The sequence below is a fragment of the Etheostoma spectabile genome, chromosome 22, assembly GCF_008692095.1.
Source record: "Etheostoma spectabile isolate EspeVRDwgs_2016 chromosome 22, UIUC_Espe_1.0, whole genome shotgun sequence".
NCBI classification, from domain to species: domain Eukaryota; kingdom Metazoa; phylum Chordata; class Actinopteri; order Perciformes; family Percidae; genus Etheostoma; species Etheostoma spectabile.
The window spans coordinates 12,416,769-12,432,159 of NC_045754.1; the positions used below are offsets into that span (position 1 = coordinate 12,416,769).

The 15,391-nt window shown below is 42.1% G+C and overlaps 1 protein-coding gene across 2 annotated transcripts in view; it reads right to left on the reverse strand.

Annotated features, from left to right (window-relative positions):
- Nucleotides 1–9,890: 9,890 nt before the first annotated feature.
- Nucleotides 9,891–15,391, reverse strand: part of spice1 (spindle and centriole associated protein 1) — an 11,785-nt gene continuing 6,284 nt past the window's right edge. Inside the window, exons 5-19 of one of the 2 annotated variants that reach the window (XM_032504451.1) lie at nucleotides 15,006–15,146; nucleotides 14,729–14,831; nucleotides 14,437–14,555; nucleotides 14,142–14,230; nucleotides 13,852–13,994; nucleotides 13,598–13,723; nucleotides 13,204–13,478; nucleotides 12,049–12,180; nucleotides 11,843–11,957; nucleotides 11,641–11,754; nucleotides 11,116–11,540; nucleotides 10,573–10,762; nucleotides 10,403–10,472; nucleotides 10,141–10,204; nucleotides 9,891–10,048 (exon numbers count right to left, since the gene is read on the reverse strand). In XM_032504451.1, the coding sequence (XP_032360342.1) occupies nucleotides 9,992–10,048; nucleotides 10,141–10,204; nucleotides 10,403–10,472; nucleotides 10,573–10,762; nucleotides 11,116–11,540; nucleotides 11,641–11,754; nucleotides 11,843–11,957; nucleotides 12,049–12,180; nucleotides 13,204–13,478; nucleotides 13,598–13,723; nucleotides 13,852–13,994; nucleotides 14,142–14,230; nucleotides 14,437–14,555; nucleotides 14,729–14,831; nucleotides 15,006–15,146 (2,163 nt within the window). In that variant the 3' untranslated portion in view covers nucleotides 9,891–9,991. The other variant, XM_032504452.1, reaches the window with a different exon arrangement.

Below are 15,391 nucleotides of genomic sequence, written 5' to 3' on the forward strand. Positions count from 1 at the left end.
CCGCAGCACTGCTCTCTTTTCCTTACAGCACCGAGCACCTCCCCTCAGCGCCGAAACCTGACGCTCTGTCTCTCTCTCTGAAAAACACACATGAACATGCATATATACACACAAAAAACAGCCAAAAAGTGGCACATGGTCTTGGTTAAAAGTTTCTTGGCTCCAAATGTAACCCAATCTTTTGTGGAGTTATTCCTCTCATTTCTAAGACTTTCATTTTAGAAAATGCAAGCGAAGAGGAGTTTTATTTTTCCCTTTGTCTTCCCCCCCAATCATACCCCTCTTTTCTCCCCTCTTCCTCTCATCCTGATTAAGTTGCACAGTTAAAAAAAAGAGGGAAAGTAAAAAAGCCCGAGGATTTCTTGAGCCTTTATCATCCATCTCAGGAGCCAGTTCAGGAAAAGACAGAGGGAAAGGGTACAATAGTTCAGACCTTCTCACACAGATAGTAAAGTGGTCCAAAAGCTTGGAAACGCACACACAAACACACTTACAGTGCATGAAAACACTGCAGCAACGTTTATTCACACAAGTCTCAATCAGAGCAGATGAGGTGGCAATTTCAGGGAATCAATTTGTTTTCTCTCCGCTCTCTTAGCTCTCTATCTGTTGCTGACATTTCCTCCCTGTACCATAGCCGAGCCCAACCGCCCATTACCACACCACACAGGCCCTTATTAAATGTATATATAGTCACGCTTCAGACCAGGAGACACTTTCTCACACAAAAGCCGAAAAGAGTGAACACGGGGTCGTACAACAAACTCTTCTTATGAAAGAACACATGGAAGGAAGCTAAAGCTTGACTAAGATGCAAAATGGCCTCAGCTGTGGGTGGAGGAATACAGTCAAATCCAATATGCCTGCGTCTTGTTTCACTGTGTGTGTGTGTGTGTTTGTGTGTGTGTGTGTGTCCCTCCTGTCTGGTGACTCTGTCACACTCTTAACCAGCCCTCATTAGAAACATCTCACTTAGGGTAACAGTGTTATTTCAGTGTTTGTAGCTTGTTATGGGAGTGTTTTTCCTGTGGCATGGCCCTTGCAGTGTGTGTGTGTGTGTGTGTGTGTGTGTGTGTGTGTGTGTGTGTGTGTGTGATGACAGGGATTGGGGGAGGATGAAGGGGGAGGTAAGAGAGGGTGGGCTTCTTAAACATGGCTTGAGAGCGTAGAACGTAGTGTGCGATTCCAGATGTGTTTTTTACTGCTCTGGCAGGGATGACAGGGCTGTAAAGAACCTTTCTGGAGTAACCTAGAGGGGGAGAGAGAAAAAGGGGAGGAGAAGGAGATGGAGGGAGGAGTTAAATGCTCGGCAGCTCAAGGCCCTCGGGGATGAAGCCAGAGAGGAGTCAGAACAGGAGAAGGGTTTGGGGACTAGAGAGGCATGGTGGGTTTCAGGGTTTGGAGAAGTTAAGTACGGGGCAGTTTTTAGGGCCTCAGGGGCTGAAATGGAGGCAGTTTAGGGGGGAGGAGAGAGGGGAGGGGGAGAGCGAGAACAGAGAAATAGCTTTTCCTGGCAAAAATGCTCCTTTTGGCTCGGTGTGTCGGCGGAGAGTCTGGGACTGTAAATTGTGACTGGGATTTTGGTGTTGTCCTAGCAAAGAGTGTGTGTGTGTGTGTGTGTGTGTGTGTGTGTGTGTGTGTGTGTGTGTGTGTGTGTGTGTGTGTGTGTGTGGGTTGGTGTGTTTGTGTGAGGCGTGCGTGCATGCGTGTGCGTGTGTGTGCATGTGTGTGCGTGTGAGACACGTGATGACCCATGATATAGCTAACATAGCAGATTTCCTGGTTGAACTTTGACCTCACGTACTGTACTTGCAGTAGTTTTAATATTAAATTCTCATTTTCAGTAACAATTTTGGTGAGCTCACATTTTGTTTTACCTCCAGATTATCTAGCCAAACGTTGGTTTGTTTACAATCTGTCTGATCATCTGACATCTCATGTCTTTTTTACTGAATTTGTTGTTACTCTGTGTTCTCAGCTATTCCTCTGGTGATTGGCCAACAATCTTATCACAACCAATAGAAACTGTGACCCAATTTAAAGTGAAGTAAAATGATCCTTTGAAGAAAACATTCAAAAAGGTTTAAAAACCACTCTGGAGTCAATCATGCATGAAACGTGTGTGGAAAATGGAGAAAAGCTGCAACTGAGAGACTAAAGAAAAACGTCTGAAGGGAGAGAAAGAAAACTATATAATGTCAAAGACATGATGTAGGAGTGTGTGTGTATGTAGTGCAGTGTGATCCAACTCTGTGGGTCCTGCGGGTCAGGCTAAATTTAGAAAGATGTGTATAAAATGATGCAAGTCACGTAGAAGACTTCAATTTGATGGAACGGTGCAGCCATAAAAAATTGAATTTCAGTTTGAGAAGTAAACATCATACAGCTTCAAAAAAGAGCTGGATGATACAGAATAAACACATACTGTAGGAAAGTTTCTTATAAAATTATTTTCACAACTTCACGGGAACTTTACATTAAAGAGTTATTAATCTGACACATTTTTGAAGAAACAGTTTGACTTTTTTTTTTAAACATGCTTATTTGCTTTCTTGCTGAGAGAGAAGATTGATACCGTATCTGTGCAGTAAAACATGAAGCTGGATCTAACAGCCAGTTAGCTTAGCTTAGCATAAAGACTGGAAACAGAAGAAAACATCTAGCCTGGTTCTGCCCAAAGGGCTACTACAGTACGTAAGATATATATTCTGCACTGTACATCCTCAAAGCAGCACTGTTGTCATCTTTCTTTGTGCAATAAAGCCACGCTTTGGACCTCTTCTTTCTCTCCGCCATGACTCCTTCTTTTTGCAAGTTTCCATAAGCGTAGACGCACAAGTTTGAAATCACTGAATGCGCAACTGTCAGAATAACATGTCAGCATAGATAAAAGGAAATGATGAGCTTGGAGGTAAACAATTCCCATGAATCAAACAATTTGTAACCATCCCTCACCAGGTTTCAGGAAGATACTGGTCCTGGCTAAGAAATAATCCTTGGCACAATCTCCCGTATTAACTACAATATGTCTTTCTTTTTTTTTCATTGGTTGATTTATGCTTTAAACAAACGGAAGAAAGACGTAACATGATATTCAAGCCATTTTCTCATAACTCCAGACAATGTCCGGAGAATCAGATCCAGTTGCCCTTTCACACATGTAGCACACAACAGGAGAGTGTGTGTTCATGACACGTTCTCACCTACTGGAAATACACTTTGTAGTTTACGCGAGGGGTGGCACCTGGGTAGGACATGCCGGAGGCTGGACATGATGCCAAAAGTATGCTGCGGACATCGTAAATTACAGTTCGTAATTTTATGAAAAACAACAGAGTCTCTTTCTGTTCCTGGACAGAAAGTCCCACAACAATTTTGTATTTTTGGATGTTTGTATTCTCCTGGTTTTGCATGATAGAAACGTCATCAACGCATCAACTTGCTATGGGCTCAATCTGACATTACACAAACTTTGTACTAAGGACATGGCAGTTCGATGTCAGGTCCATCTGATTCGGACATTTGCGTTCTCACATAAAGCTCCTCTGGGTAATGTTTACATAAGCTCAGGGTTACAGTGCTTGTGTGAAAGGGACTTGAGTGATCTTTAAAGGTGTTGGTTAGCAGATTAAGTTAGCTGTGGACAGAGCTAGGCTAGCTGGTCCCCCCCCCCCCTGCTTCCAGTCTTTATGTTAAGCTAACCAGCTGCTGGCTGTGGTTTATTCAAGACCATTAATGAGATTTAAATGATGTCCTATATTTGACGACTGAAACTTTCTTACATTCTAAAAATGTAATTGTAAAAGAGGCAGAAATGGAAGGAAATGGAGGAGGAGGTGGCCTTTAAAACAGGCCACATCGCACCACATCGTACCCGACACATACTGTGTGCGTGTGACCGCTCATTCGCCCTCTCCTCCCCTCCTTCTCCTTTGCAGTCCTCCACAGGCACGCCAGCACCTCCAGGTCCGGAGAGCAAGGCTTTCTGGGGGATCAGAAACAGATGTGCCTCCTGCCCCTCTTCTCTTAACTCGTACAAAAACACACACGCTGTCTTGTACACACACATATACACATATGCTGGCGGCAATTCAGAACCGGCACCAGGACCCAGCCGGAGTGACGAGGCAGCGTGACCCTGAGCTTGACCCTGGCCAGCAGCACCTCAGACAGGAAAGGGACACAATTGGCTTCAGCTGTGACCCTCCGCCCCCTCTCCTCTTGCCTGGTCCCCCCTTCTCATTAAGACAAACTGTTTTTTAAGGCAAAGCAGCTTTCACTACCACTAAAGCCAACACCCTAGAGCACAGAGAGGGGGGGACGGTGTAAGAGAGGAAAGATGGAGGAAAGAGGGAAGGTAAAAGAACTAGAAACAAATAGAGCTGAAGCAACGGGGTACAAAGACGGTAATAAAAAAGAAAGAACAAAGTTAGAGGGGAAAAAGGGCAGAGTGTAAGACTGAGGGGAAAAGTCAGGCATATCACTTGCAGCTGTTGCAAGCTCGTGTTCCCAGAATCCATTGTAACTTGGCACAGTTCGTCTGATGAGGAAGGGTGGTGTCATGGTTACATTAATATCAAAACAACTGCTTTGAATTGGAGAAAGAGGCACAGAGAGAGAGAGAAAGATGAAATCTCTTCAGTAATGACAATAAAATCAGTGTAATTATAAACAGCAGTAAGTCACATTTGTCTTGGAAACAGACTGCTGAGTGTACATAAAACATATTTGTTTGTTTGGGGATGTACAGCAAAATCATGGAAAAAATTGAACTTTTACATCCATGAAAAAGACTCCACTTTTTAATGTTATGCTTGCCTGTGCTTTTGCCATCCTCTCTAATCCATTAACCCCTACAACCCCCTTTAAACACCCACATTTCTTTTCCAATTTCTTCATAACAGCAAGCGTTGTTTAGACTTAGTGGAAACTGTGTGTTCGTGTCTATCAGATCACCTGTTCCAGGACGTCATGTCTGCAAAACTACTGAAAACATTTGCATATTTCATGTTTGACCACCTGCAATGGCCAAAACCTAAAGTAAAGAAACTATACAGATCTGTGTGTGTGTGTGTGTGTGTGTGTGTGTGTGTGTGTGTGTGTGTGTGTGTGTGTGTGTGTGTGTGTGTGTGTGGTGTGAGTGAGAGTGGCAGGGCATGCTGAGGTAGATTAATACCGCTGCTCAGAGGGGGGTTCCTCCATTCAGGGCTGACTGATGTGCGTCCCAAATTGATTTATGAAAACGGCCCTTAATCAATTATGTGTGGAGAAAGAGGGGAGAAGGAAAAGGAGAGAAGAAGAAAGAGAGGATCTGAGGGGGGTGGAATTGGAAATAAATAGGATAGAGTGGATGAAGCTGCGGAGGGAAAGTGTGTGAATGATGCTGCTCTGCTGAGGAATGTCAGTTTATGCCACAGGTGTCCAACATGGTGGAGGAGATGGTTTGTCAAGGAAATACAATGCACTGTGGCTGATCCTGATGTATGTAACCAATTCTATAGGCAACACACTGTGCATGCTGCATCCATAACATTCATCAAAGGACTTGTGACATAGTGTAGCTGATAGATAGATTGGTTTCATTTGTCTGGACAAAGAAAGAAGGAAAAATTGGTAAATGCACACATGCTCAGTCTTAATAGCGGCTAGTAGAAGCAGTAAAGGGTGAATCTGTGCAGCAGTGCAAAGTGTTTTTTTGTAGTAATAATGGCCCAGTTTTTTTGGGGGAGCAGCGGAGTAGAGTGAAGCTGCAGTTGTTTAAAAAGCCCTTCCCTTGCCTTGCGCATTGTGCCCGAGACAGGGGTGTGTGGGGGGAATTGAGGGGTCACGCTGAGAACTCGTTTCTCCTGCCTGTCAGAACTCTATCTGGGATCCAGCCGGAACTAATCAATCCAATAGGCCTCCCTATTACCCAGGGTGCAGTGGGCCACGGGCTAGGGGCTGGCCGGTGGGAAACAGAGAGGAGAGAAGGAGAGGACCCCCCCCCCCCCCCCTCCACACACACACACACGACCCACACACACACACCCACACCACTATCCCTCCACAAACACTCTCCATACTCCACAACCCATGCAGCACACACAACACTCCCACTGTTTCACACTGAAGCAATAATAAACACTTGCATAATATTTTCACAGCAACAATAGCCTACTTCAGATCAAAACTTGCACAGCTGCAGATGCACATGGTCACCCCCCCCCCCCCCACACACACACACACACACACACACACAGACACACACCATGCTGATTCTAAAACTTGACATTTTGACGAGAAAGCAGCAGAATTCATTCACAAAATGGCTTCTATACATGACAACAAACTGCATCAAAACAAATTCACTTACATTATTAAACCATGTGTATGTTTATAATGTCCCAGTGGCTTATGTAGTAATTAAACCACATATCACATTGTGGTATCTGATATCAGATATCTCAATTGCTGTAATAATTGTTGTTGTTGCAATTTCTATTTTAAAAGTTGAGGAAATAGTGTACATAACTGACTGATGCTGTGATGCTATTCAATACTTTCTTTTTCTAAAAAACATGTTTTTTGTTAATGTAATGTGCACTGAAGTTTGGTTTAATTAATAAAATATTATGAAAAAGAAGTTGGAAAAACATTTTTACATAAACGCCTCAAGAAATTTGATTGGAAAAAAAGAGCTATTACAGCATATTAACATTGCCCTCTGGTGGCATGATAACCACACTGCTGAGGGAAAGTGACATTAAAGGATAAAGATTACACAACCTTTCTGCCAACTATCTTCTATAAATCTATAAATTGAAAAAAAAAAAAATACAGACGTAGTGTAATTAAGTGGATTAATGGGCTTTGGTATAATTATCATAAAAAATCTCATTATAAAAAACAACTGAAGAAACACAGAACACAGAAAGACGTTCTACTGACAAGCTATCCAAACAGTTTAGTCATGAATTGATTTCATAATAGCTCAGGAAAAATTACAATTCAAATGATTAAAACCAGAAAAGCAGTAAGAACTATAAACGCCTTTCTCTTTGCACAGGTCGCTCTGAAGTCTAGACTATCTGACAGCGCCTAGTCACTTCAGACACTATCAAAGGCATTAGTATGAGCCAATGTGTGAGTGTGTGCACAAGCTTTAGTGTGTGTTTTTCTGAGTGACTTCAGCCTCCTTTACTGAGGTGAAGTGGGGGCAGATTTAAATGAGTAAAGAAAACGACCCCCCTCCACGCGCCCACTGCACCCCCTTTTCATTGTATGTGTGTGTGTGTGTGTGTGTGTGTGTGTAACTTTACTTCAGTCTCATTTGGTGAACATTTTTTATTAAACTCAAAAACTCCTACTTAGTATCAATTGATTTCTTTCCCTCTGCTATAAGTTGCATGATGCATGTGTGAGTATGCGTGTATGAGTAAAGAAGGTGTGTTAAGGCTGCTGAGAGGCCCAGATAAAGGTGGTGATGTTGGGGGTGGGGGGGGGAGTCACATGGGAACCTTATCCAGCCACTGTGGTAGAGGGGGGCATTGAGAGGCACTGGGGTGGGGTTAATCCTCATTCACCCCGTCCTTCACTCAGCTGGGTCAGGCACAATAAGCCCCGCCCGCCTCCCCCTGCATCTCCACGGCGACCTATGACCCCACATTTACGGCCGCTGTCCCTGGCCCCTTTATGCCTCCATCCTGTTATTATCTGCAATATTTACTCCTTTTGATTTCCCTGCTGGCCATTGTCGTCACTCCCATAGCACTCCTGACTGACTGGACAACTCAAGTGCTCTCGTTCCCACTCCAGCATCACCCCCCAAAACTTTGAAATCCTCAGCAAATACTAGAAGTAGAAATGAGCCCGCTTGCGACCACTTATTTATGGCCTTTTGATTTAGGCCACACGGAGCTGCAAAGACGAGCAGCAGCAGCCAATGAATGGGCAAAGTCACAGAAGTCCTTTTAGAAGGCTGTCTTGTGGTTAAGATGCATTACAAGTAACCACATGTTATACCCCTCTGTGTGTGTTTGTTTTCGATCTGTATCTTTACAATTCAGTACCAATAAAAGCAGAAATGTTTTTTTTCATAGTTCTGTTGAGTATGGGTAACACATAAACACAGATCGTGTTCAGCATTACAATGAATCTAAATGCAGTGCAACCAAAATATTCAACACTAGGAATTATAATGCAAAAAGACAAGAATCTTTAGAAAAAAGTGTATACTATTAAAACTTTATGAGAAATAAGTCAATATATATTTATATAAAGCATACAAACAACAATGCAATTGATATAATAATAATTCTATCATTTAAAATAACAAAACAATAATAAATAATATAAATAAAATGATCAAACAAATTCACCAACACATGCACATAAAAAAGGCTTTAAGACCTAACAGACCTTGTCAACTTGTCTTCAGGAAAAGGTGTTACTAATAAAATGAATTCATTTTGGCTTGATTCAATTAAGTGTCCCAATAAAGACTAACTACCGTATGTTTTGTTTAATAGCTGGATGGCATTTGTTTTATTTCATACAATGACCTCAGCTATATGTTACTGTAGGACTCTGTAGACTATTGAAATCTTACAATACAAACTGGATGTGTAATCAGTACTGATACCAGAAATGGCCTTAATTAAAATATGTACTTTTATTTTTTCTATGCTGCTCTGTCAGATGATGGGTGTCACAACTGAATCCTACCTGCTCAAAGATAAGCTGGACATGTTGTTAGTTGTTGTTGTTGTTAGAGAAAATATATGACACCACTTGACATTTGTTAAGAGATATTCAAAGTCATTTTTAGATAGTCTCAAAGGCACTAGAGAGTCCGGCTCTGTCTCTCTAAATATTGACTCCAGGTTGCCATCTGCTGACTTTGGACTGCGGTGCAACATTTTCTCTTGCACACACAAACACAACCTATATGATATGGATGGAAATATGAATGCATTAGTCTTGATATAAATGAGAGACACAACATAAACAAGAAGTGAAAAACAAAACATAATGACGTTCTGTCATCACCATGTGCTGAAATCAGTGGTCACGACTACAGTGCCTTGTCCACAGACGTCCATGGTGGTTGAGAGTCCTGCAGGGCGGTCATGATGCTGCCAGGCTACAGCAAAGTAAAAACTAAATTAGAAACTAGTAAAAATGTACTTGGAGTCAAAGTATAAGTAAGTACAGTATGTAGAAAAGCAAGCCATGAAAATGAGTTAGAAATGTTTGTGTGCATGTGTGTCGTATCTTTGTGTACCATAAATAGCCACCAGAGACCAGAGGCCATACTTCAGTTGAAGCCACAGTGGAGAGGACTAAAAGTGGGTTGAACCAACTTTCTTCTCTTCTCGCTCTCTTTTTTCTGCATGACTTATTGGCATGCAACTCCCTTCCATCTTTGAAAAAACACAAAACACACTGAAACTAAGTGCTATCAAACGTGCCTCAAAGACATGGAAACAGACCATAACTAAACCAAACCACAAGCATAGAAGCAAAAAAGACAGACTGCCTGACTACGCTTAGTTTGGACCTTCATGTGGGATTTGTTGTAGCTGAAGTTTAAAATGTTTAGGGGGCCAGTACACCATATGGCCACTCAGCCACACAAACACACACAAGTTGTGTGTTTTTGGACAGCCAGCTACACTCATGTGCATAATACAGACTTTTCTCTGCAGGGAAAATTATTAAATCTCAATTAGCTTGAATGAAAACAGGCCCTCTGGATATTTTACTGTATCTGGTCACAAATCACTTATTGATACTGTGTGTGTGTGTGTATATATATATATATATATATACATAAATATAAAAATCAGGGTTTTCCTACTGCAATGTGCGCTATAAAACAGTGATGACAAAAAAACACAAAACAAACAAAGTTAATTTAAAAACATGTTTAATTCAGTCATTTAAAAATGCATAGATAAAATACTAAAAAACAGGTTTTAAATTTCCTCAGGTTGAATAATTATTCCTCTTGTCATCTCAGATGAGCAGACAAGGCAAACCACCCCTCACTCTCTCTCCGTTTCTCCATCTGTTGTGGAAAAAGAAAAGACGTTATATAGATCCAAGTAGTAATAGTTTGGAGAAACCTCAGTACGTCCATGAAATCTCGAGTTTGTATACCTGGGTTTTGCCATCCCTTGGTTCTCCTCTAAGACTGTGAGAAGGCACTTCAGAACCAACATATCTGCATAGAAATACATATAATAATTTTAGCCCTTAGAATTTGGGTTTAGTCTCTTGGAAGTGTTTTATAAGAAACTAAGTCTGTTAAAAAGCATGCTGAAAAAAATCCACCGTACTAGCAAGAACTACAAAGCAATGTTGAAAGGTAATTCCCAAGCCTCATCATGGAAAATCTGCCTCATCTAAAAAACCAACTCACCGTCTCTCATCCCCACCACTGTGTGACAGGAGCTCCTGTGCAGCCAGCAGCTCTGGACTTCCTCCTCCAACTGAGAATGATATGATAACGATAATCGTGAGAAAATGTTTTTTCTTACAGAGACAGGCCATTACACATGAGCAGAAACATGTCAGGTTGAGCCACCATACCTGCTGAATGTGGGCTAAAGGCAGAAGGAGGGATGGGGGAATCAGAGGAAGAAACATTGGTTATATCACTTTGCTTCTGTTGCTCAATAAGCTCCAGCAGCCGACCCCTTGCCGCTGCACTTTGTCTGTTTAGCTCCAGGAGGCGCTGTTCCACACTGCTCACATGGAGGGTGTTAGGAGTTGGAGTTGCCTGAGCAAGACAGAAAGAAACAAATCCATGTCATCCCTGATGACAGGGAGAATTCTGCATGTTATTCAACTCTCTCTCCCAGTAATACCTGTGTTTCTTGAAAATTCTTTTAAACATATTTCAAAAAATTAAAGAAAGCTTCAGATTTAAAAAACAGAACATTTATTTAATGTTCTATGGCCCTAAAGATAGCTTTGTAGCAACAGTTATATTTTCTCCTCATTACTTTAGTTAAAAAAGAGGACTTTAATTCAAAAAAATCTTTAGAAAAATAGGATATTTTGTAGCATATTTTATTAACAAATGTATATATCTGTCTTTGTAGGTCATTTGTGGAGGACGCCTTAACTTACTTTCACCTGATGAGTCAGCTGCTCTCCTTCAACAGACTGCACATGCCGACTCCTCCTCCCCGTGCTGCTGGAAACTGATTTCCTCCTCTCTTCGGCACTTTGGGGTGTGACTCTTCCTGAGCTGCTGGAGCTCAACCTTCTCTGCTCCTTGCTACTGTTAGGTGATTGTTCGACCCCTGACCCCAGGCCCTTAGCTTGGCTAAGCTGGGCCCTGATCAGGTCGTTCTGTCTGTTCAGCTGAGCAATCTCAGCCAGCATGGCCTCTGGAGAGAGCTGTGAGCTAAGGGGGTCAGGGGTCAGTAATAATGAGGACGTAGAGGGCAGGCTGGTGAGGCTAGAGGCTGAGCCGTGGGAGTAGACATCCTCCCGGGAACGCGAGACATCTACAGGAGGAAGCTCCTGGTGCAGCGGTACAGGATGAGGCACTAAAGAACAGGAGGAAAAGCTAATTTAGGCTTCTTACAGCGTGCTGAGTAAGATGGCATGCAGCTGAAATTAGATAACTACAGAGAACCAGGCTGTTACCAGGAATTTGTTGCCAGTTGTCTCTCTGCCGAGGGGGGGAGAGCAAGACAGCAGGAGAAACAGAGGCTTGTAGACGTTCAGGATCTCGCTCAGCAACTGGTGCAGACTGACTGGCTGTTTATGAGATGTAAAAACAATTATGCACTATTACACACACACAGACAGACAGAGAGAGACAGAGGGTGAGAGAGAGAGAGAGAACCTGCAGCTTCTTGGGGTGGGTCAATGTGTGCCTCCAGTAGTCCAAGTCCCCCCATAACCAACACCACTGTGTCCAACTTTTGTTCCAGCTCTGCTGTCTGCTGCTGCAACTCAGCCTGACAGGAACCAAAGAGAAAGACAGAATCAGTCAGAATCTGGACAAAAATGTAGGGTCAGACCATGTGGTTACCTCTATGTCTATCTAACCTGCAGGGCGGCGGCCTCTTCTCTCAGAGTCATCATCTCAGCAGTGAGCGCATCAATCAGCCCACGTTGCTCTCTCAACTCCTCCTCCAGTCTCCTCCTCTCCAGAGCCTCTTCCTGAGCTTTCTCTTCCCTCTGAAGATAGTTACATTATATGGACATCATGAAATTAAGACTGCTCCAAGACAGTGTCAAACATGTTCTCAAACGTTGTATATCCTCTGTACTACATCTATACTGGAGATGTGTGTGTTTTAATTGCTCTCTTCACGCAACAGAGGACAGTGTCAAACATCAAGGCAATCCTACTGTGCATTGTAACTTTGACAAAAAAGATACTGAATGAAAATTAAATTAAGCCTGCCTGGAAAATAGGAAAGTCTTCCATAAATATAAAACTATGGTAGGCTTTGCAAAAGTGATACGCAGAAATGTTAAAGAGCCCATATTATGCTCATTTTCAGGTTCATAATTGTACTTTGAGTTTGTACCAGAATAGGTTTACATGGTTTAATTTTCAAAAAACACCGTATTTTTGTTGTACTGAACATTGCTGCAGATCCTGTTTTCATCCTGTTTTCATCCTGTGTGTTTAGGTATCTGTTTTAGCTACAGAGTGAGACATCTCACTTCTTTACTATCTTTGTTAGGAGTTGCACATGGGCAGTAGCTAGGTAATGATAACATCAGCTAGCTACTGTTTTCCTACTTTGGTCAGTGTAAAGCAGGATTAGCTGGGAAACTTCTTCTAAACGAGGGCGCACTTGTGGAATACCTACAGAACAGGGACATGTAAGTAGTTCTTTTGAGGATTATGGTAAACTAGTGTGTGTTTGCCATTGAGAACAAGCTAGCATGCTACGGTTAGTCACCTCATCTCAGCTAGTGACGTAGAAAGCCGTGGAGATTTTGAATAGCTTACCCAGAGACTGAAACTTGTATCTCACTCAAAACAGCATGGATGTTTGTTTGTTTTTTTTACAGGTTTTTATGCGTGTGGAAGCACCAGAGACACAAAATAAAACCCAACATTTTTTCACTTTAAGTGTACTGTATGAGATTCCTAGTAAAGGGGTTAAAACGTGCAGAAACAATGGTATGGTACTTTAATTAAAGCTTTAGGCCTAAAATACTTCATTACTGGAGCCATTGCAGTACCTGTTTGAAGAGGTGCACTAAACGTCCCAGAGTGGAGACCAAGGCAACAGAGAATCCAGTGAGGCTTTGTGTTCTTTGCTGTTTCTGACTCTGTGCTGAAGCTGGTACAGTGTCACGACTCAGAGTGTCCAAGTCTGCCTCCACCTGACCCAGCATGGCCTGCAACATGCCCAGACTGGACTGGTCCCCATTGAGAGAGGCAACAGAGGAACCATCTAGCCATGAACTTTGAGAAACACACTTCCTGTTCCTGCTGGTTGTACTACTGATCCTGCCTAAAAAATATATGTACAGAGACTGTGGTTAATTTCTTCTATTTATTGCAGTATTTAACCATTTAGATGATTACATTTTTGGACACATTATGAAAAAACAGATTCCTTCTTGATATTACCTGACTGGTTAAGAGGCAGCTCAGGGTTCAAGACCTGAGAAACCAGGACTGTCAGTTCCTCCTTGCCGTCCTCTGACTGGCTTTGTCTGGAACGAACACGCTCAACAGCCACTGTGGCATTGAGAGCTGAAACAAGGTTAGATGAGTTTGTATGCAGAAAAATGATTTCACGTCTTTAAAAAGTACATTTTTCCTTGTGATGACTGCATGAAATAAATAATCTTAAAAACTGTTCTGTCCTCTTTTCATCCTACCTGTGTGGCCTGGTGCTCTGCCTGATGTGCAGGGGGTTACAGGAACATTATCTTTGTCTGCATGGGCAGAGTTGGGACGATGGACTTTCTGTTGCTGTACAACTCGACACCGAGACTGTGGATTAATTTTTCGTACATTGGCCCTGCAAAGAAAAGTATCACAAGCAATGCAGTGGTGTCAGCAGGATCCCAAACTTCACTAACAGCTTCCCCATAGCAAGTAAACAGTCAGTTTCTCATCTCAGATTGCGTAATATTTTGCATGTACAGTATTTCGCAGGCAATATTACCTATGGATTACATGATGGTCTGAACTGCCAGTATGATAGGTATCTTCATCACTGTGGTCTTCCTCTGAAACTTCTAGTTCATTAAGAGCCTGAAAAGAAACATTTTACAAATGCAAACACAAAATCTTTATGCAAGAAAGTAAATCCAGAATGTAAAAAGACACCGACTGTGTACAGTGAATTATTACTGAGAGCAAATTAGACACAAATGGATAAAAGCTAATGAAAACATTAAGTAACAAACCACAAATTGATGACACTATTTTCACCCACACCCACGCTCACACCCACACACCTGTTGGTCCATCATAGACTGGCTGAGCAGTGACAACTGAGTCGGAGGATCTGGTCTTTGGAGAACAGGCAGCGCTGAGTCAGAGTAACAGTTTGGAGCCTTTGTCACACTGGGGTGCCCTGCAAAAATACGCAAACACACTGTGAAAAAGCCTTAAAAATGTTTAGAAGAAATTATGTACTAATGTACATTGTGTTTAGTAATTAACATCTAATCTTCTAGGAAAACCCAATATCTTATATGTGTGGTGCCCACTTATGTCCACAAGCAGGGCACAGGTGAGTACATTTACCAGCCTGCCTGCGTGGAGCATCTCCAAACAAGTCTTTGACCACAGCCATGGCTCTGTCAGAGCGAGCCAGCACATCCTGAAGCAGCAGCTGGTCAGAGAACACCTGCAGCAGTAAAAACCCTGTGATAAACTCAGCACCAAGGAGGAGTTTCAATAAGATTTATATTCTAGTACTTTTTTTTCTGTATAAAACAAACTTCATTTCTTTCAAAACAAACAAAAATTGATTAAGTAAAGAAGACACTAACAACAATGGGTAAATCATCATCAGACACACCTCCCTGATGATGCTAAGGCTGGCGTGGTCTAGAGGTGCAGGGCTCCCAGCATGTCTGATACGGCGTTGAAGGGCTTTCTCTCTCAGCTCCCACTGAGCCGCTGCCTTGTTGTGGGACTTGTGAATCTCATGCCGATGGTTCTGCAGCAGAAGTGATTAATCCAAAAGCAAATATGGACTTGTAATAACGGTTTGAATTGTTTCAGTACTATCTAAAACAAAGTTCAAGTGCTATTATAATGCATAGCATGTAGGGCTGGGCAATATGTTGATTTTATATCATTATTGTGATATGTGAATAGATACTGTCTTAGATTTTGGATATTGTAAAATGACAAGTGTTGTCTTTTCCTGGTTTTACAAGCTGCATTACAGTAAAGTGATGT